At 39.2% G+C, this 22,418-nt stretch overlaps 1 protein-coding gene across 7 annotated transcripts in view; it reads right to left on the bottom strand.

Annotated features, from left to right (window-relative positions):
• Positions 1–22,418, bottom strand: part of nf1a (neurofibromin 1a) — a 393,989-nt gene that overhangs the window by 59,351 nt on the left and 312,220 nt on the right. For all 7 annotated transcript variants that reach the window (XM_039824923.1, XM_039824958.1, XM_039824930.1 and 4 more), the window contains 6 exons: positions 7,225–7,504; positions 6,841–7,055; positions 6,614–6,675; positions 6,387–6,528; positions 5,515–5,616; positions 4,433–4,573 (listed from right to left, as the gene is read on the bottom strand). In XM_039824923.1, the coding sequence (XP_039680857.1) occupies positions 4,433–4,573; positions 5,515–5,616; positions 6,387–6,528; positions 6,614–6,675; positions 6,841–7,055; positions 7,225–7,504 (942 nt within the window). The remainder of the gene's footprint in view (positions 1–4,432; positions 4,574–5,514; positions 5,617–6,386; positions 6,529–6,613; positions 6,676–6,840; positions 7,056–7,224; positions 7,505–22,418) is intronic.

The following is a 22,418-nucleotide window of genomic DNA, read 5'->3' as shown; positions in this document are numbered from 1 at the left end:
AGCTTAGTTCTAAAGCTTAGATCTAATCTAAAAATAAAATAAATAGTGTTCTGAAGTAATTGAAATATTGAGTTTCCAGTTTTAAGGCACTTTCATCCCAAAACATTTTCCTCAATGTTAGAAAAACACAGTCTCAGGGGTCAGACGTATCTAATCTTATGTCTGTTTGTTGTAATTTATTAATATTCAAAAGGTGAAGAAAAGCATTTTGCACTGTTCATTTAACACTAGTTTTTCTAGATACTTTTTGTTTTTAGTGTTCAACCTGTCTTTGTCCCTTTGTTCACTTAATGTAAGGGGTATACGAGAACAGGTAAAGAGGAAAGCTATTTTTTTATTTTGTAAGAGTCTCAAGGCAGATTTTTATTTTCTTCAAGAAACACATGCCTTAGTTTCAGATTTCAATTTTTAGAAAAGTCAATGGGGAGATAACATATGGATGGCTTATGGTAATAATAACTCCGCTGGTGTAGCTATTCTGAAAGGATCCTTTCAGGGAAAAATACTTAAAACAGTTGCTCATGATTCTGGAAGGTGGATTATTTCAATTTGTGAATTTATGGATGATATTTTCATTCTGGGTAACATATATGGATATAATAACAGCCTAAGAAACACAATTTTATTTGAGGAATTTGAAAATGAAATCTATACTTTACTGAATACCTTCATAAATGCTAAATTACTGACAGAATACTTAACAATATCATTTCTATTTATGAAAAAGACAATATGTCTCAAACAGATATCAATAAGTTAACCGAATTACAATCTGAGTTGGAAAATGTGTACCAATACTTAGCACGGGGGGCTTTTATCATGTCTAGACGGCGATGGATGGAACATGGTGAAAGAAACACTAAATATTTTCATAGTCTGGAAAAAACAAATGCCAGTCTTAATAATATACATAAACTTAAGATTAAAGAGCAGATATCAGAACATCCCCCTGAAATCTCGAATTTTGTGGAAAACTTTTATAAAAAATTATATTCCGAGCAAAATGGCAGTTTTAACACATCTGATTTTTTCATCTCTATAACAAATGAGGCACGAAGTATTGACCAAACTCAAAAAGATTTCTGTGATCAAGCGCTGTCACTCTATGAAATAAAAATTTTTTTTAGTAAACTGAAAGATAATAAAGCCCCTGGTAATGATGGCCTTACTGGTGAATTTTACAAGGTATTTCAAGATCAAATTTCTGAATTTTTACTTCACGTCTTCAGAGAAGCTATAGACGTTGGCAAACTTCCACCAACTATGTGTCAGGGTATAATTACCTTGATACCTAAACCTAATAAAGGACATTAACTTATATAAGATACATAACAGCTCATTACATGTCCATTTCTGTCCATTTTTTTTTTTTTTTTTTTTTTTTTTTTTTTTTTTCAATACATCAAAGAGCAAAGTACAAACTTTGTATAATGACTGCAATAGCTCAGTTAAACTTCCATGGGGAACAACTCATAGATTCAACATATCCCGTGGTATAAAACAAGGATATCCTGCGGCCCCATTTTTGTTTCTCTTAGTAATGCAAGTGATGGCCCTACATCTGTACAATGACAACCTTCAAGGCATTAACGTTGTAGGGAAAGAAATAAAATGTTGCCAGCTAGCTGATGATACAGCCATTTTCTTAAAAGATGAATTTCAGGTTGTGTTCTCTAAAATTTCAGGATTAGTGTTAAATATAAAAAAATGTACCCTTTTTCCACTCAAAGAGAGCAACATACATACAACAGAATTTGAGGGTATTCCTGTTAAAGAGGAAGTAACATACTTGGGAATTAATATCTGTAAAAATCAGACAGAAAGGACGAATTCCAACTTTCAACCTCTCATTCCAAAAGTCAAAAATAAATTTGATAGATGGCTCATGAGAGATTTATCACTCAAAGGTCGGGTACTGTTATCCAAAACTGAAGGATTATCCAGATTAGTTTATCTGGCCAAAGTCTTAGATGTTCCAAAACCTTTCATTAAGTAAATAGATTCTGCATTATTCAATTTCATATGGAAAAATAAGCCTCACTATTTAAATAAAAATACTTAATGTAATCCGTACAATCAAGGAGGTTTGAATGTTCTTGATTTCCATGCATCTAATATAGTTTTCAAGGTGAACTGGATTAAACATTATATAAAAAATAAAGATAAAATGTGGTATTTTATTCCAAACTTTATTTTTCAAAAGGTTGGTGGTATTGAATTTTTACTAAAGTGCAATTTTGATATTGATAAAATCCCTATTCAGCTATCTAACTTTCATAAGCAAGCTCTTTTATGTTGGCTTCTTGGAATAACAAAGATGTAAAGTATAAGAACAAGTCAATATTTTATCCCAATTGGGTCCAAAACAACATTTTATTGATTTCCCAGCAGATTAATGACAATGGTCACTTACTTACATATTCAGAATTCTTAATGAAGTTTAATATTCCAATAATTGCAAGAAAATATAGCATAGTGTTTGATGCTATACCCACGGGTTATAAAAGACTGCTGCAGAGTAGTAATGTGTCAAATTTTAGAACAGATGTCTTATTAAATGGCATTGACATAAAGGATAAAAAGTGCAATAATAGATATTTTAGACATTTGACGCATTGCCCCACAGTTGCTCGATGCAAACATTATTGGAATAATCACTTTGAGAATATCAATTGGAATTTGATTTGGATCTATTATAATAAATATGTTGTTAGTAATAAAGTTAAGGAAGTATTTTTCAAAATTGTCCATTGCATCTACCCAACAAATCAAATTTTAAAGAAATATAAACCTGAACTTTCTGAATCCTGCACATTTTGTGGGGTTTTCACAGAGACGATTGCACATTTGTTTTGTGAATGTTTTTATGTCAGATTGTTCTGGATTGATGTGGAGGATGTATTTTATGTATTGTGTGGTTCTAAGATAAAATTACAAAGTAGTGACATTATTTTTTACTATGAAGGAAATGATGTGAATAAATGCCATATTTTCATTTTAAATCTTTTAATTTTATTTGGGAAATTTTATATCCATAAATGTAAATGGTCTAAAAGCAAACCAAATATTCACCAATTTAAAAATAACATGAAATTATATTTTGAAACTTTAAAAGGACTGACGTATAAGAAAGCCATCCGGACTCTGAACATCTATAATGCCTTTCAACCTCTTTGATGTAAACTCCATGCTCCCCCTTTTCCATGTTTGTATGTATGTATGTTTTCTGTATTGGAATAATAAAGTTTTTTGAAAGAAAAAAAAAAAATGCAGAGATCACTCGTCTCAGGGGGACATGAGGGAGGGAAGCACGGTCATTCAGAAATACTATCGGGTTTCTACTGATACAAAGCTGAATGCTAAATCGGTGAAGTATCCCTTTAAAGAATATGCTTTCATTGAATGAACTTCATTAATTCTTCTGTAGGACATAGATACGTTAATAGATACCGATCTTAACCATATATATATATATATATATATATATTTTTTCAGACTAACCTCGCCTCATAACGAGACAGACCTGTCAACCAATCACGAGAGATTTTTCTTGTTTAAAAGTAGCGGTTTCATCCAATCCTGAGTGAGGAAATTACAGCCAGGCCAGACGTTCTCTGGCCAGGCGCCTCTCATGTTCTAATTAGATCCATTAACACCTCCGCGGGGGCTCTCCACATACGTCATGGTTCGTTTCCGACAATATGTGACACAGACGAACGTGACGTTCGCAGCCTGTAAATTGTCGATAACTGCCGAAAATTAGGGGGATTTCCGGGCGTTTACAGGCATTTACGGGGACGGAAATTCCACTTTTCATGCAGTGCCTACTGTAGGTTCACTACCCATGGAAAAGCATGTGCATCACTGTGTCTGCGGCAGTTGCCGCTTACGGTACTTTTCTACACACGGGAGAGCCTCACTTCCCATAACAAACCCTGTTGACTAACGTTAAGTCACATACACACGTTGCCCACATAGCCACCTGTCTTAAAAGGGAAGCTTCAGCCAGTAAAAGTTTACTTTTCTATCAAAAAAGTTGTAGCGTTAACATTGTACATCCTGCGATGTGACCATCGTGATGTAGACGATGAAACAAAATATCGTGCAGCCCTACCAAGCATTATTACTTGACCTTGTCTATAAAAGGCAAATAACAAAAATTGCAATGAGCACTATAGAGAGGGACCAAAATCAAATGATAGTATCAGAATGAGACTTTACATATGGATTTAGCTAAATTTATCTTTTGAATACACTGTCACGCATGTCCTTGAAAACCTCAGTGCAGCCTGAGTAAGCTGTCCAAACCCAAATAAGTATCATAAGAACTGTAATGGCTTTTAGTTCACACAACATCAAACTGTGGGGATGTGTGAACAGAGGAGACATTGTGTCCTCATGGGTACATAGTGTGTATTCGTATGCATTTTACCTTGTCGTAGAAGACGCGCATTGTGTCCAGAGTGTGGAGGTTCTGCTCAAGCAGGGCTGTTCCAGCAGAGTACAGGTTGACTTCATCCAGCTGCAGCACAGCTACTGCCACCCAGAACAGAGCTTTGTGCATTGGAGACTCCTGCAAACACACAGGGTTCAGTATCTTGACCTAGGACTTGCACTTTGACATGTAGAGATGCAGAGGCAAGGGATTGGACCGACCCACAGCCGCCCATAACACCAAGTCTCTGATCATTTAACTAATTTAGAACTAAATTAGAACTTTATGAAATACAAAAATAATCTTATTTGATTTAGTTTAGCATAGATATTGCACTTTAGATCAGTATACAGTATATCCACAATGTTCCACTTCCAGAATTGCTCTGTTGCCGCCGGATTTCACTCTTTTCGGCCGGATGCAGCGTACATACGGCTTTTTTGTGTTGGAATTTTAAATTCTGGTTGAGTCATGACGACTATGGTTAACTGCTTCTCAAATCTCTGCTGGGTAAATCCAGACAGCTGGCTAGACTACTGTCCAATCTGAGTATTATGTTGCAGGACTAAAACAATTTTTGAACGCAACATGTTCCAACAAAACAAGTTCCTTCCCGAGGCTATTTTGCAGTGGCACAGCCTGGTGCTTAGCACCACCCATGACGATTGTGATTGGTTTAAAAAAATGCCAATAAACCACAGCACGTTTTTCTCCCATCCGGGAATACTGTGTGGACTAGCCAGACCCTCCTCCGCAGCGCTGTGGGGAAAGGTCTGGCAAACTCAAACCTTAACTCAGTAGAAAACTGAGAATGGAAACTTGCCACACAGTCTGTGCAAATTCACTTATATTTTCAAACCAGTCAGTTGGATTGGAAGTTAGAGGCACAGCAGGCATGCAAATAGTACAAAATTCAATATAGAAACAATTTCAAGTCTAAAATTATTACTTCAGTTCATGAATTTGATAAAACTGAGAAATATAGGCAAAAACTACCTTTCTTCCCAAATTATAAGCTGCAGATAAAGAAAATCCATTTTGCTGTGGCTGGAAGTGGATCTACTACAGTGGAAGTATACCTTGCTGAGTAGAGGTTGCAGCTTAGTCAGAGCAATGACTGTGGCCTCTATTAATACTTGACTGTTGTAATTGTCCGGCCCTTTCAGACAGCTCTCCAGTCCCTGTGATAAAGACGGGAGTGCAAGAAGGAGCAAGAGGGAGAGGTGGGACATGATTAGCTGTTACAAATACAAATCCAAGTAATACATTCATGTATATAATAATTTATTAAAATACCATGAAGAAAGCTTTTGATCAAAATATGTTCTAATACTTTTTAACAATCCTTATATAAAGGCCTAAAGGTTAATTTTTAGTGGTATACTTGAATGTAAATACTTTTTTTTACCACTAGCCCTCTCACTCAGTAATACTTGTTTTAGTTAGGGCAGTATTTATGACCCAGTGCAATGAAATCTTGTTTATATGTGCACTCTGTATGTACAGTTGATGACAATAAATGCTATCTATCTATCTATCTATCTATCTATCTATCTGCAACCATAATGGCATCTTTTTACAATTTCAGAATAATATTGATGTAAATATCAACCAGATTTGAGAAAAACAACTATATACTTTATCCTAGTTTTCAATGTTTTCAGGACAGAGGTGTGAAGAAAATCTTTGACCTTTCGGAACATTACTTAATAATAATATAATAATAATAATAATAATTTCAAAAATAGATGACCTCACAATAACTTAAATTTAAATGTAATCTTTTTGCATTAAATTTGTGTTGTAGCCTAACTTGACAATAGCACTGTGTTAGTGGACATATGTACTGTACTGGGCGCCTTCTATTGATTTTTAATGAACTGAAACACGTGCCATATTTAAAGGTATAGGTTTGGCAGAGAGAGTCATATGAGTGAATGTACACTCTCACCCGGTCTATGCTGAGCAGAGGGCTGGCCTTGCTGAGAATTCGGATGATCTGTTTGATCTGGCTGTGGCTCACCCTCTTACTGATGCAGCCAAACACAACCAGTGCTCTCGGCTGGAGAGATGGGTTGTACTGGAATGCAAACCTGAAATCCAAATACACATTGTTGCAAACTGCAAATGCATGTTCTTAACACTGATGCTTCAAAATAACATAGAGGAGGTGCATACTTCTGTGCGAGCTCTGTCCACTGGTCTAACCACTTGCAGGCTGGGATGTCCCTCATACAAGCCTGGAGAAAAGAAAACGGAGAGCAAACAGATTAAAAGAAACTTGACAGATTTAGCAAGCCAACTTTTGCTGGGATCTTTGGAATTTCTTATTTGAAATAATTGCACTGGTAGGACAAAGAAGGAGTGAAAACCAGATGTCTAGTTAGCTTAATTTCTAAGCTGACCTCCATGATCTCCAGTAAGGCCTCAGTGACGGTCTCCAAGGAAGACAGGGCAAATGTCTCCCTCTCATAGGAGCCTGGTGAGAAGGAGCGGTCTCTGTAGCTGGAGCGGAAGGCGATGACCGCGGCTGACTTGACTTTGCTGATGCCAAACAGCAGGTAGAACTTGGGCAGGGAGAACTCAGTCAGGCTTAGCCTCAGTACCTGCTTTGTCTCCTCTGAAATCATTAAACACATTTATTTTGATAGGAAACTCTGGCTTTCAAATTGCTCTCATATTAGTCATCTACACCATTCCCATGTAAGATTGTTGAATTTAACAAATTTCTTATCCATACTACAACAGAAGGCTGCTGACCTAATCAAATGGGTATAGTAAGATCTCACCACTGAAGTTGAGCTGCGAGCAGGTGCAGAGGGAGTGGATGATGTTGATAACTAAACCGTGGGTGGAGGCCCTAAGGGACAGCGGCCCAGTGGCTACCAGCAGGGTCACCACGTGGAACAGGTATGGCAGGTGGGCTGCAACATCCAGGGAATTGTTGAAGGACAGCATGAGCATGTAGCGGGCCAAAATGGCTATGTCGTCCCACATCAGGTGCTGCTCCAATGTGGGCGTTGGCGACAGGCACGTCTTGTCTATTATCTTACACATCCGACCAATAACCTGCGACAAAGAATAGGAGAAGACCAACATTGAAACACTACAAACAAGAACCAAATTTTCATATCATTCTCAAAACTGATGATCACTCAAAACATTTATTGGCCAATAGTTAAGCCTTTCTTGATATCAATCAATTCTATGCAGGCAGCTATAATGACATATCCTATACAGTATCATTACACTACACCTAGGTGGCAACAAATATGTCCATACTAGACGACCAAATCCATCATAAATCTACCCTCAGATAGATTGAATCTCACCAAGATTTTTATATTTGTGTTTTTGGGGTGGCATGTTCAAAGCTAGAGTGGGGAACTCAGTTCAGTTAGAGTGAAAAGCAGCTTTTACATCTTCTGACCCGGAATATCCACACAGGTGTTTTCAGTTAATCTGTCTGATTAGACCTCTTCCCATGACTGTGTGGGTGTATTGATTGACATCTACTGTTGATGTAGATGCAGCTCTGTGGCACCTGTTAGGGCAGGACAAATTACACATTTATCATTCTTGGTAGATCAAGAAAATTTGTGTGTGTGTAATAAATTCCCATCAAAGCTCTGGCCCAGCAATAACCAGAGCAGAGGTCTAATCAGCCAGAATAACTGAAATCACCCGTTTTCAGAGACTTTAAAAATTGTCCTAAACTTGCTCTAATTCCCACAATTTTCACTCTTCATCATCGGTGTCGCTGGGTAATGTTTCTGGGGCTTCAGTCCCAAATGTTTGGACTGTAGCCCCGAATGTAAATGAAGGCAACACAAAGTTTAGGGGCACAACAATATTGCTAAATTTTTTTTGAAGTTTCCTTGGCATGATGTTAACAGTCTATGGTTTAGGCTCAAACACACGGAGCTCTAAAGCAGACCAGTCCGTCGTTTTGTGTTTATTCTCTCTGTAAGAATAGAGATAAGCAGCGCGGCTGGTCCGTGTAGCAGCTTCAGGTAATTATGATGAACACGCTCTGCTGTGGGCATGCTTCGACAGTGTCGTCTGAATTCCATGTATTTCTGCTGAAGTTTTGGTTTTCCACCTCAGCAGCGTTCAGAAGCTTCCCTAAACTTTGTCTCATTCAGAGACCAGCGATCAAAATGAGGATCTCTGTGTCTGTCAGACAGAATGAGATACTACCATATCAGCAGAGCAATAACATAATGCTATAGGGCAGGTGGATTTATTTCTTGAAGTATTGTGAATTTAATCTTGTAATATTATAACTTTATTTGTTCTCAAAACATTACAACTCTCTAAATGATGATGAGTTATATTGGTAACCCTTCCTTTTACAGTCCCCTAATAAGCAAGTATTCTCTTGATGTAACACATCTGAGCTTAGGTGAATAAGTGCCACATTTAAAGAGGTTACTTCCCAACAAAAAAACTCAGGGGAAGGAAGAGTAAATTATGCCTACATGAGGGTTGACTCAGAGATAACATTAAATTAAAAATGTTGATCTACAGGAGAATAAATAGTTGAAGGGAATACAGAATGCCTGAGGGCCTTACTACTGTATATTATTTACAATGATTTCTTTATATTCAATTGTCACCTGTGTCAGAAAAAGATAAAAATAGGTGCATAAAATTCACCAGAATGAAAGAAATTAAGTGTAATGCTCAAACTGTCTCCCCACAAAACCACTACAGTGCGCTTCTCTAACCTCTGTGCAACCAAATGCTCGTTTTTTCTACCAGCCCCCCCTAATATAGCGGGCTAAAATCAGCCCTGCCCTTAAAGTTTAAGTTAAAGTTTGTAGTAAGCTACAGATTATAAAAGGTTACTGGAAATTAGATAGCCCACAGCACAATCTACTAACTCAGTCTTTAACCAAAAATATGTATAACGTTCTTTGCGAAGCAAAAGACCGTAATGTTAATTTCTATTGGCAAGCTACCCAACATTATCTACAAACTGGGTAGCTGAAATGAACATACACTGGCTATAAACAAGTTGGGCAAGCCAATCACCATTTTTGTGATCTGCTCTGTGTGTCCGGGCTAAGCCTACGAACCTCTCCAAGTCCCAGAAACGCCTTGCTCTTCATACATCATTTTAGGAAAGAAATAGTAGAGATTCAATTCAATTTTATTTATAGTTTCAAATCAAACCCTAACAGAACCCCAACAGAAGTTAGCTCAGAATACTTTACAGATAGAGTAGGTTTAAACCACACTCATACTAATTTACAGAGACCCAGCAATTCCCAAAATTGACGTTCAACAAAATCTCACAATCTTTAAAACAAAGCAACACAGTGGCAAGTAATGGAGAGGCTTGGTTTGGGAGCCAAATTCATTAGACATGGTACGTACTTTATATGCAAATCCCACAGCCATAGTCTCAACCAATGGCCTGCATTCACAGCCATTCCCCATCGCATGGGACTCGAGACAGGGATGCCCACTATCTCCCATGCTATTTGGGATCTCTCCTGAACAGTTAGCCCAGGCTATAAGGCAAAATAAAATATGTAATGTCCAGATTAAATCCAATAACAACTCAATATTGTTATTTGCAGATGATATTTTACTGTACATATCTGACCTTCAGGACTCCGTTCCAAAAATTCTTAAGATCTTTAACGAATTAGGCTCAATCTCAGGCTATAAAATAAATTGGAATAAATCTAATGTGCTCCTGTTGAACAACAAACAGGTGACATCAGCTATTAATGATACAATACCAACCCAAAGCAAAATTACATATTTGGGCATCACCATCCATGCATCGCTACAGCGAGTTGTCCAGGACAACTATGAAGTACAATGATCCCCTTACCCCCACCGATACATTTCTCGAAGAAACTTGATGCCGTAATCCGGCAGTATATTTGGAATAGTAAACAACCTAGGCTAAAATAATCTACCTTGCAAGTACCACGGACACGGGAGGCCTGGCCCTCCCCAACCTTAAAGTGTACCATAGACAATTTTGGTCTTTTATAACCTTATTTCGAAGTTGCATAGTCCCTCATTAACAGCTATAAGAACCATGTGGGAACAGGATCTAGGTTTTGCCTTCACAGATCACACGGATACACTCTACCTCCATGTGAGCCCGACATGCTCTTGTGCAATTTAAAGTAGTACATTGTCTCCACATATCTAAAACCAAACTAGCTCATATGTTCCCGGTCGTCGACCCGATATGATAGCTGCAAGAGCGCACCTGCGTCACTCTGTCACATGTTCTGGATGTGTCCCACCCTAACTGATTTCTGGACATCAGTTTTTCTTTCTTTATTCATTTATAGATTTAAAAAAAAAAAAATTCAATTATCTTTTTATTGATTTTTGACATTGTATTAACATAACAGACAGAAGAGAAAAAAAAGAAAAAAGAAAAGAAACAAATACAGAAAATTAGATCAGGTCAGTCCATGGTCACAGATCACAGTTCCTCCTTTGTGAAGGTTATGTAAACATGTCAAACTCTGTTATGACATGGTAGTGTCAGAGGTCCATAAGCGGTTCCCATATCCTGCGGAAGGCATTCCCCCTTATTTTTTAGGGCGTACGTACGTTGTTCCAGTCTCAAAGTTTCATTTAGGATTTTTTTAAACAGATTAAATGATGGGGGTCTTTGTTGATTCCAATTGAGCAAGATGCATTTCTTTGCTATATAAGACATTATGATAATCCTCTTCCTGCATGTGGTGTCCAGGGTCTTGTCCAATTCGGTACCAAAGAGTTTACCATTTGATTATATAATGTCCAACGATTTTATCTGGGGAGTTAGTTAGCATTACGCCTACCGGCGATGTAGTTCTTGCATGACAATCTTAATCCTTATATTTGTTTCAATTATTTTACATTAGTTTTTTTTTAGGGGTTTTTTTTTTTTTTTTTTTTTAACAGCAGAGAGAAAAAGGAAAAACATTCTGACATATCATATCCCACTGATTTCTTCACGCAAAAGCATGTCCCATATCCTTCTGCCCTATAGGTTAAGGAAGACTCTAAATAGGGTCAAGGAAAAGCTGTAAAATTAGTCCAACAAAGCACTATAAATTACAGAGATTTTTCCTTTTAATGATGTTGATTTTACCAAAATCTCCTTGAGATTTGTCGCCAAAACATTGCCCCAAAGTAGGCTCTTTATGTTTATTAGGTTTTATTATGGCGTGCAATTTAGTAAGTATCTATAAAAGTCCTGTTTCGGAATATCATATTCTGACATTAGAACAGAAAAGGACTTGAGTGTATCTCCGGCAAACAATTGTTGGAATTGATGTATACCATTTCCTCTCCACTTTGTGAACAAAGAATTGGCAATAGATGGTGGCAGATCTGGGTTTAAGGATAAGGGGGAAAGCCTGGAGATTTTGCCAAAATTTCCACAGAACTTATTTATATCTTGCCAAGCTCGAAGAGTGTTGTAGACTACATATGTTTTTGTTATTTGATGTAGTGCATTTATGTTGTTAATGAATGGCAGCAAAGTTGTAGAAATAGGATTACAAAGTTCTTCTTCTTTGTCTATCCAGTGTGCATTATTACGCTTTTGCACCCAGCTAATCAGGCCCTTTAGTACATCTGTAAGTCTGGTAATGCCAGTCCCCCTTTCTCTCTAGATTTTGTTAAAGTTTTAAAAGCTATTCTTGGTAAGGAATTTTTCCAGGTTAACATTTTGTTTATAGATTTAAATAATGTTTTATCCAAGTAACAGGGCAGTGACTGAAATAAATAGCTAAAACGGGGCAGAACATTTTAATTACATGTATTCGTCCGAGAAATGAGATGGGGAGCATTTTCCAATGTTCTAATTCCTCCTTAATCTTTTTAAGCAATGGAATGTAGTTTATGTAGTAAAGATCCTTAAGTTTTAGAGCCACATTTACCCCAAGATACTTAAAGCTGCTCTAGGCCCAGGTGAACAGAGAGATTGCCTTGAGTCTATTAGAAACTGACGAGTTAATTAATAATGCATTGGATTTTGTCAAATTGATTTTATAGCCCGATATTGTTCCAAATTTAGAAATAAGGTCTAATACTGCTGTGATTGATCGCTCAGGGCTGGTTAAGTATAGGATTATATCATCTGCATGTAGTGAAATTTTGTTCTGTGTTTTCCCGATATTGATACCAGCAATCTCTTCATTAGCCCGTATGGCTTCTGCAAGTGGTTCAATTGCCAAGTTAAAGGGGTGATAGAATGCAAAACCGATTTTACCCTGTCATAGTTGAATAACGACAGTTCGGTGGGTAAATAGGACATACATAGAAGCTCAAAATCCCACTGACACCCCTTTACTATTAAAATCTCATATTTTGAAACTGCCACTGAAAACGGGCGAATCCCAACAAAGTTGAGTTGCTTACGCAAGCATCTCAAAATCCGGAACCTTAAGAAAACAGTCACGCCCCAACATTTACATAGGCTACACAACTGACCTGAGATCAGGTAGTTTTCTGAATCTAGCTAGGTCACGCAGATCTCTGCTATTCCATTACAAAATTCACTTCTGAAACTTTTTTATGCGAGAAATCAACCATATAAAGCTCAAATATGGGCCGCTTTACGAAAATGGATGGCTAATTGCAAATTTTCTCCGACTGTGTGTCGGAGTTTAGTGCCGGTGTTGGTGCTGCCTGGGTTGCTACATCGCCAGCCTGACCGCAGTGTCAGCGAGCTTGTTACGCCCGCAATCTTTTACCGCAGCCCGCAGGTTCCAGTTAATCTTATAATGGGTACGTGTGTTGAGTTATTTAAACAAACAATCGGGTAAATCCCCGAGTCTCATTGATAGAGCCGCGGTGAGATGGAGTCCATCAATGAGAGCTAGCTAGCCTCCTCCTAACTCTGACATTCACAAAAATACATTCAATTGAAATCCGAAATCGGACAAGTGTTAGCTAATCTTTGTAAGACCTTGAGGAACCTGTAATATTCATGCCGTGACGAAATTCAAACTGTAAATACACTTTAGTTATGCGAAAGTGAGCAAGGTGCGATATTTCCCCATTGTAATGAATGGGACATATAGCAAGCAGCTGTTCATCCTACAAAGACGCCTTGCGTTCATAAAAATGCCTTAAAATCAAATCGGACACAACGGTTAGCTTTATAAGACATTGGGGAATGATGTTGTATAAGTGGCGTGACGAAATTCAAACTGTAAATATAATTTAGTTATGGCGACAGTGTAGCTAGCTAGCTGCGGTATTTCCCCATTGTAATGAATGGGACATATAGCAAGCAGCTGCTCGTCTCTACAAAGACCCATCGTGTTCATAAAAATGCCTTAAAATCAAATCGGACACAACGGTTAGCTTTATAAGACATTGGGGAATGATGTTGTATAAGTGGCGTGACGAAATTCAAACTGTAAATATAATTTAGTTATGGCGACAGTGTAGCTAGCTAGCTGCGGTATTTCCCCATTGTAATGAATGGGACATATAGCAAGCAGCTGCTCGTCCTACAAAGACGCCTCGCGTTCATAAAAATGCCTTAAAATCAAATTTTTCAGTGACGGTACCATTTATACATATTTGGGCTTGTGGGTTGCTATACATAGTTCTGACCCACCCAATACATTTTTCACCAAGATTAAATTTCTCCAGAACAGCAAACAAATATGACCACTCGACCCTATCAAACGCTTTTTCTGCGTCAAGCGAAAGTAGTAGGGCTGTTCTGTTGTGTAGGGCCGAGTGGTCAATTATATTTAATAGCCTCCGGATATTGTCAGATGCATAGCGCGCCTTCACAAAGCCGGACTGATCGGGATTAATAATCTGGGGCAACAGGTTTTCCAGCCTGCGTGCAATTAATTTGGATAATATCTTAAAGTCAACTGGAAGTAATGACATTGGGTGAAATGATGCGGAGTTTTTCCGGAGGGCATTGACTTGATTGCTTGTAGCACCTCCTCTGGGGTGACTGGTGCACTCAACCACTCCTTCTCATCCTCTGAGATAGAGGGTAGGGATACTTTTTCCAAAAATCTGTGGATATCTGTGGCGGAGGGATTTTCTGATGCGTAAAGCTGTGAAATCAAGAAATGAGGACGTGTATCATATTTCAACTGGCCTGACGCATTACGTGTGCACTTTATTGTGCTTTCTGCACGTTCTTTTTTGAGTTGATAGGCTAGAAGTCTTGTTTCCATATTCATGATATTGCTGCTTGGTAAAGAATATAAGTTTTTGATATGTTCTGTTTAAATGAGGTTAAGATTAGTTCTGGCTGCATTTAGTTTTCTCAAGTTTTCCTCTGTAGGAGATCGTTTATGACATTGTTCCAGATTTCTTAAGTTGTTCTGTTTGTTTAGTAATAGATTTTTTTTTTTTTTTGCAGATGCGTAAGAGATCAACTGGCCCCTAATTACTGCTTTAGCTGCATCCCACATCACTGCCGGAGTAACAGGGGGGGACGCATTATCCTGTCTGTACTGCTCTAACCATTTTCTAACATTACTACAAGCCTCAAAGTCTGCGAGGAGTGAGGCATTAAATCTCCATTGTTTGGTTTGATTTGTCTGCTGGGGGATGGATAACCGCAGGTAGACTGGTGAGTGGTCTGATATAAGAATGGGCCCTATATCACATGAAACTATGGACGAGAGATGATCCTGAGGTAAAAAAAATAAATCTAATCGGGAGTATGACTTGTGTCTAGCCGAATAGAAAGTGTAGTCTTTCCTTGTAGGATTAAGTTCTCTACAAACATCGACCAGGCCTACATCAGCCGAGGCTAACCTCAGAGTCTTAGAAGCGTTGGGGTTGGACAGCGTTGTTGAGGATTTATCTAAGTTACTATCCATATGACAATTAAAATCTCCGGCAATTATTCCAAAGTCTGTATTATATTGATTAAATAGGGTGATCATGTCCATCATGAATTTAGGGTTATCTTCGTTTGGTGCATATACGTTCAGCAATGTCAGTTCTTGTGCATATAGCATCCCCCTAATTAGTATTTGTCTGCCATCATAATCGCAATATTGCTCCTTAAATATGAAAGGTAATTTTTTATGAATGAGTATTGCTGTTCCCCTTTTATTGCTGGTAAAGCTAGAGAAATGAAGCTCAGCGTAAATTCTTAAAGGAAGACTTCATTCACTTTTCATAATTTCTCATAATGATAAGCTGTTTCACGGTACGTCACTTGTCAGTAGTAATCAGAACAGCTGTGTTGTTGTTGTTAGTTAAACCAATCAGGGTCGACCATTTGTCGACGAGCCTATCACAGCTTGATACCCTGCTTTAAATCTGCTCTCTCTTCCACGGTTGGCAGTTGTCGTTTCAGGAAATAGAGTGCGTCCCGCCTCCTCCCCTTCTGCCACCGGTGGTCACGCCCTCGGACCTGGGTTGCATCTCGGCTTGGCTGTTGATGGTCCCTCTATTTATCTCCACCACCAGTGTCTGGACTCCATCAGGGGATTTGTTTGGGGTCCTTAAACCCTTTAGGATATTTGGGTTCGATGGAGTCCAATCTCCAGAGACTCGTACATTTACATGTTGTATGTACAATAAATATGTTCATAATTGCAAAGAAGTCTCTCCTGATTGAAATAAGCTTACCCGACCCAATCTCTCTTGAGTTTTTTGTGCTCCTCATTGGACAAATGAGTTTACTGAAGGAAAGCTATGTCTACTTTTTCCTTTTTTAAGAATGTAAGAACTCTCTTCCGTTTAATTGGGTGGCCAAGGCCTCTGACATTAAACGTTATTACATTAAGTGTACTAGAAATACAGAGTTTTGCCTGCTACGTTGGTTTCGTGTGACCATGCTAGAATAAAAGTAAAGGTAAAAACAATATAAGACTTACAGACTAATAAAAGAAAAGCATATAACATAGGTAGAGCCTGAGGGGCCCCCTCTACCCACCCCCTCCCCGCCTCCCCAAAACCCTAGCCTAGTCCCCAAACGACAAGGCAACCCCACTGAAACAGATAACACCCTCAAGGTGACCGGCAAGTAACAGTTATCCGTCAACAACGCACATCGTGTTTAGAAAAAAGCGGCATCTCTGTGCAGGAGAACAGGCAAGAAAACAGTTAAAGCTTAGCTTTCTTGGGTGGTACTTCACTCCACTTAACAGCAAGCATGTAGGTTAAAAGAAAGAAAGGAAATAAAATAGTCTAAATAAACAATAAATAAAATTGTCTAAATAAACAATAGCATACAAATATATAATGTATAATATTATTTTCAAGTATATAAAAATCCCCAAAAAAAAGTGTCCAGCCATTTGTGTTCTGTAAAACACAACTTAAAACAGATTGGAATTAGTATCAAGATTCATAGGGCATTGGCCCTATGAATCTTGATAGTGTATTGACACCTGCTACTCGCATCCCATCTTAATACCATTGCTCTCCACTATTTACCATGCTAGAAAAATATCACATATATCCAAAATAAAGTGACAGTCATACACAGAGACTGCAAGCTTTCACGGAAAATAAATAAGTAAAATAAAGATAAAGCATAAGTCTGTTTGATAGTAACCAGTGTATGCCTGCTGTGAATTGTCCATATTTCTCACTGTTTTAGAGCCACTTGGCTTAAGTGGCCACCACCAGGCCCGGTGATTAGCCTGTTACCTGCACATAAGTTAATGCACTAACCCCTCTTCATGTATGGATAACAATTTGATTCAAACCTGGTCGTGTGTATGCTATTTAGCGGAGATTTTGCGTGGAATTCCTCAGCCTCTTATGGGGAGGAAAACATCTGGATCTTACGTTGTGTAGCACTCTCAGCCTGCACGGTTGGAGGTGAAATCCTAGGAAGGTCCCCATGTCAACAAACAGCTTTTTTACACTGTTGAACTCCCGTCTTCGCCGGATCGTCTCCGCTGAGAAATCCTGGACGAATGCGATTTTGGATCCGTCGTGTGTAATGTCCCGTTGCCTTGTGGAGCGTAGGACGAATTTGTTCTTGATAGTTGAGAAAGCGAAGGAGGACAGCTCGGACAACTAGCTACATAATATAAATAATGCCTAAACCCACAGCAGCAGAGGAGTGTGACATCTTCTCGAACGCCCGCAAAACAAGCTCACGAAGCGCGAATATATCATCTCCGGTCGAGAGTGTCGAAGCTAACAGCATGGCTAATGTAGCCGACGTGCTAACTGAGCTTAAATCACTCCGCTCCGAGTTCAGCTCGAAGCTGGACGGTATAACCAACTGGGGGAGCTGACGAACTCTATCTCGGTGATGGAGAATACTTTAGGTGAAATTAAACGAGATGTAACAGCTAATGAACACCGAATCGAGGAGGCTGAAGCCCGCATAGCCGCTACAGAGGACGCGTTGGACAAGACCGAGAGGGCTCTGGCTAAAGCAACAAAGCGGCTCACATACCTGGAAGAAAAGACCGAGGACCTGGAAAACCGCCGTAGCAGGAAAAATATCCGGCTGTTTGGTCTTAAGGAGGGAGCTGAGGGTAAGCGTCCTCTTTTGGACTTTATAACCGATATGTTACCCCAGTGGCTGGGCATCGAACCCGACAGAGTATTCATACTGGAAAGACCCCACAGTACCCTGGCCTCAGCAGTTCCCAACAGTTTGCAAAGGTTTGGGGCTGTTTCATGTGCGAGGTTGTAGGGAGTGTCAGTACCCGATACCAAGGGCGAGGCTAGCTCAGCACCCCTAAAACTTAAAGCCCTATTCGCACGGGATAAGTATTATCTAGGGACCTCGTGTGAATTATAAATTACCCACCCACGTCTGAGTTTCATCTGGCGCATTCGAACGGGATAAGCGAAGCCTGTGATTTTACTTGAATTTACTGACATTAAGCAACAGTAGAAACATGGGTGTGGGTAGCTCTGCTACGTGTGTTTGTGTGTGGTAAGATCTCGAGGACACACGCACACACACACACACACACAATCTCAACCGGGTAGTCAGTCATCGTCCGAACTGCGACCTCTCCTTTTTCTTTCTCTCACTTTTTTCTCCGGTTGGTGTCAAGCAGGGTCCGGTTAGATGGATAAAACTAAACATTTCACCAGGTTAAAATCTATTAGCTCAAGCTTAAGCTTGATTTATTTGTAACATTAACCTCTAATTATGAAGTGAGCCCCCTCACTTGGTTGTGCATTATTTTTGATAAGCTATTGCTTGGAGATGTCTTGTCGTTATCTCTAGATGTATGATACAAACATAAAAAATATATATACCGCATGCTGCTATACATGTCATCCATCGCCATCTAATCATTCTTTTTGTCTTCGCACTAATCTACACTACTTGTGGTGGTTTTCATCTTTCTCTTTCTGCAAATTGTATATGATGTATAGCGACATGACCCAGCACCCAAAACACTGTCAAAACACTCCAACGCACCCTCCATTTTTCGCCAAAGATGGATAAAAAGGCGCAAAAGAAGGAAATAGGTACCTTGAAAAAACAAAAAAGCCCCGCCAAATCCTGGACAAAGCAGAGATGCCGATTCGCACGGGACTAATATTATCACAGGACCTCCGTTTTCAGCGAAATATGGTAGGTCATTTGCGGGGGAATTATTACTTTACAAATTACAGACATGACCGATTCGCACGGGATTAAGATCACAGACAACCTCCGCAATTATTACAAATGACTGGAGGTCACCAGGCAATACTTATCCCGTGCGAATAGGGGTGCTGAGTAAGAAATGTTGTTATTCTAACATTTTTGTTCGTCTTTAGCCCTATTCGCACGAGATAAGTATTATCTAGGGACCTCGTGTGAATTATAAATTACCCCCCCACGTCTGAGTGTCATCTGGCGCATTCGAACGGGATAAGCGAAGCCTGTGATTTTACTCGAATTTACTGACATTAAGCAACAGTAGAAACATGGGTGTGGGTAGCTCTGCTACGTGTGTTTGTGTGTGGTAAGATCTCGAGGACACACACGCACACACACACACACACACAACCAATCTCAACCGGGTAGTCAGTCATCGTCCGAACTGCGACCTCTGCTTTTTCTTTCTCTCACTTTTTTCTCCGGGTGGTGTCAAGCAGGGTCCGGTTAGATGGATAAAACTAAACATTTCACGAGGTTAAAATCTATTAGCTCAAGCTTTACGCTTGATTTATTTGTAACATTAACCTCTAATTATGAAGTGAGTCCCCTCGCTTGATTGTGCATTATTTTTGATAAGCTATTGCTTGGAGATGTCTTGTCGTTATCTATAGATGTATGATACAAACATAAAAAATATATTTACCGCATGCTGCTATACATGTCATCCATCGCCATCTAATCATTCTTTTTGTCTTCGCACTTGTGGTGGTTTTCATTTTCTCTTTCTGCAAATTGTATATGATGTATAGCGACATGACCCAGCACCCAAAACACTGTCAAAACACTCCAACGCACCCTCCATTCTTCGCCAAAGATGGATAAAAGGCGAAAAGAAGGAAATAGGTACCTTGAAAAACAAAAAGCCCCGCCAAATCCTGGACAAAGCAGAGATGCCGATTCGCACGGGACTAATATTATCACAGGACCTCCGTTTTCAGCGAAATATGGTAGGTCATTTGCGGGGGAATTATTACTTTACAAATTACAAACATGACCGATTCGCACGGGATTAAGATCACAGACAACCTCCGCAATTATTACAAATGACTGGAGGTCACCAGGTAATACTTATCCCGTGCGAATAGGGCTATAGACAAGGTTAAATAATGTCCAAAACATACTCCGTAGTTTGTGGTTTAAAATGTATGTGTTAAGGATGAAATTGAAAACATCCCCGCTTAGCAAATGGTATCATCCTCTTCTCTTCTTCTCCTCTGTACCTGCACCGCTCAGCACAACCGTCATCCAGCGCGAAACACACGCAGAGTGAGAACCTGTTATGTAGTGTTGTGAATCAACTAAGTTGCTCCTAAGCTGTGTCTCACACCATATCGGTGAGTCCCTGAATCACGTGTACACCTATAATAACGCCGCCTTCACACTGGCAGTTGAAATCAGCTCCGTAATACACAATACGCCCCCAGCGGACGTCGTCAAGGCCGGATTTACCACCGGGCCGATTGGGCTGATCCCCGGGGGCCTCCGACCTCTAGGGGGCCTCCAAGACCCCACTAACTGTGTGGCCTCATCCTTTTTTTTTTTTTTTTTCATTTAAAATTAAAATAAAATTAATTAATTAGTGTGTGTTTGTGTGTATGTGTGTTAACAATAATTTAGTTGCACACAAAAAAGTATTATTATCAGTGTTTTGGCTGTCGGCTGTGTCTGATGACTACGAGTCAGGTTACCACGGAAATGGTTGATAGCGGCAAGACCATATGTCAATGGGCAAGACAGGCGGTGGAAGATAGGCTAGAGTGAAAGAGAGTTGAGGACATCGACAAAACAAACAACATGGATAAAAAACGGTGGAGCAGTTGAGCGACAAAACGGAAAGCTAAAAGGGAGAAGGATAGCAGAGAGGATTTAATTAGGAGTAATATTCCAACCATCTCCACTTTTTTCAAAAGTCGGTTCGATGCTAATAAAGAACCTGGCGGCACCTGCTGAGATGCTAGCGATGAGGAGTTTAGCACAACATGCAGCCGATTATTATAGATAGTCCGATCGGTGCCAAAGCCTTCCGAATCTGCGTCCACCGACCCACCTAAATAAATATTTTTTTCTGATTCAGCTGGAGCCCAGCACCTCTGCTCTGTCCCTGTATGATAAGCTATGTTGCTTTTTAAATCATGTAACGTTGTTGTATTAATAGACGGTTCATTTTTATGACCAGATACACGGTCTATGCTTATCAATGCATCATATGTAGTAGTCATTCTCTAGTTGAGGGTACTTTCACGTCATATTTCACATAGTATTTTAAAAGTAGCCTATATCTTTTGTCTTTTCCGAGAGAATCGGTGAAGTATAGCTTTGTTGTTTTTAATATTTTTATAACCTTCCGCCGTATGTTGGTCTTACCAGTGAAGAATTAGTTTGCTGTGTAAGACAGAACACTAAGCACATGTATCATTGTGTGGTCATTCATATCAGACAATCGGACAGCGAGCAGGCATCTTTACAACGCCAAAATCACCTAACTGTAGGTCTACATATTTAATATGGGTTTTGTCACCACCAAATATAATAATTTCTGCAGATAATGTAATACAAAAATTATAAATAAAGTAGGCTATACTTCTTTCTCTAAAATGTAAAGTGTGCAAATATACAAACATAAACCATGAGATAATACTGATACTGATACAGATTTTAAGGTGGAAGAAGGCAGTTGTGGTGATTTTGATGACATCCTTTTCGAAGGAGAGGTTGCTGTCAAAAATAACTCCTGATGGATGTGTGAGGAGGGAGACAGAGTGGAGTTATAGATGGTGAAGCAAAAGTTGTGCTTTGTTTTGAAGAGGAATTTGGGACCGATGATGATCGTGTCTGATTTGTCATTTGTTGTTAAGTTTGAGAAAGTTGGTTTGCATCCATGATTTAATTTCACTGAGGCCAATGGTCAAAGTGGAGTGAGTTGCCGTGGTGATGGATTTGGTGGAGATGTAGAGCTGAACATCGGCGACAGCGTTACATTGTCAGCTGTCATTACATATCAGGAAATTATGACATAGAAAATAGTAGCCATACATAAAGTTGTGCAACTTAACTTTGAGAACTACATTTCACGCTGAGAGTGAGCTGTATAGGCCTATACGTATATAAGTTATACACAACCTATTTTCATCCATATATTTGAAACACAGCTCTGTTACACTTTAGGCTAGTAGATGTTGATCATCTGTTTCTCCATGAAGGGGAGAGACAGTAGCTATGTTTCCATCGACCCGTTTTTATCCGAATTAAGTGATATCGAATGAAAAATGCCTTATGGAAACAGTAAAATCCGACTGAATTTCATGAATAATCGACTCAAATGAAATACGTTCGGTCTCATCGGATTTTCTCTTGATCGATATACGGCTTATGCGATAAACG

This window comes from Perca fluviatilis, chromosome 2 (genome assembly GCF_010015445.1).
Source record: "Perca fluviatilis chromosome 2, GENO_Pfluv_1.0, whole genome shotgun sequence".
In the NCBI taxonomy this organism is placed as follows: domain Eukaryota; kingdom Metazoa; phylum Chordata; class Actinopteri; order Perciformes; family Percidae; genus Perca; species Perca fluviatilis.
The sequence above is the reverse complement of the archived record's forward strand: the minus strand, read 5'-3'. Positions and strand labels throughout refer to the sequence as shown.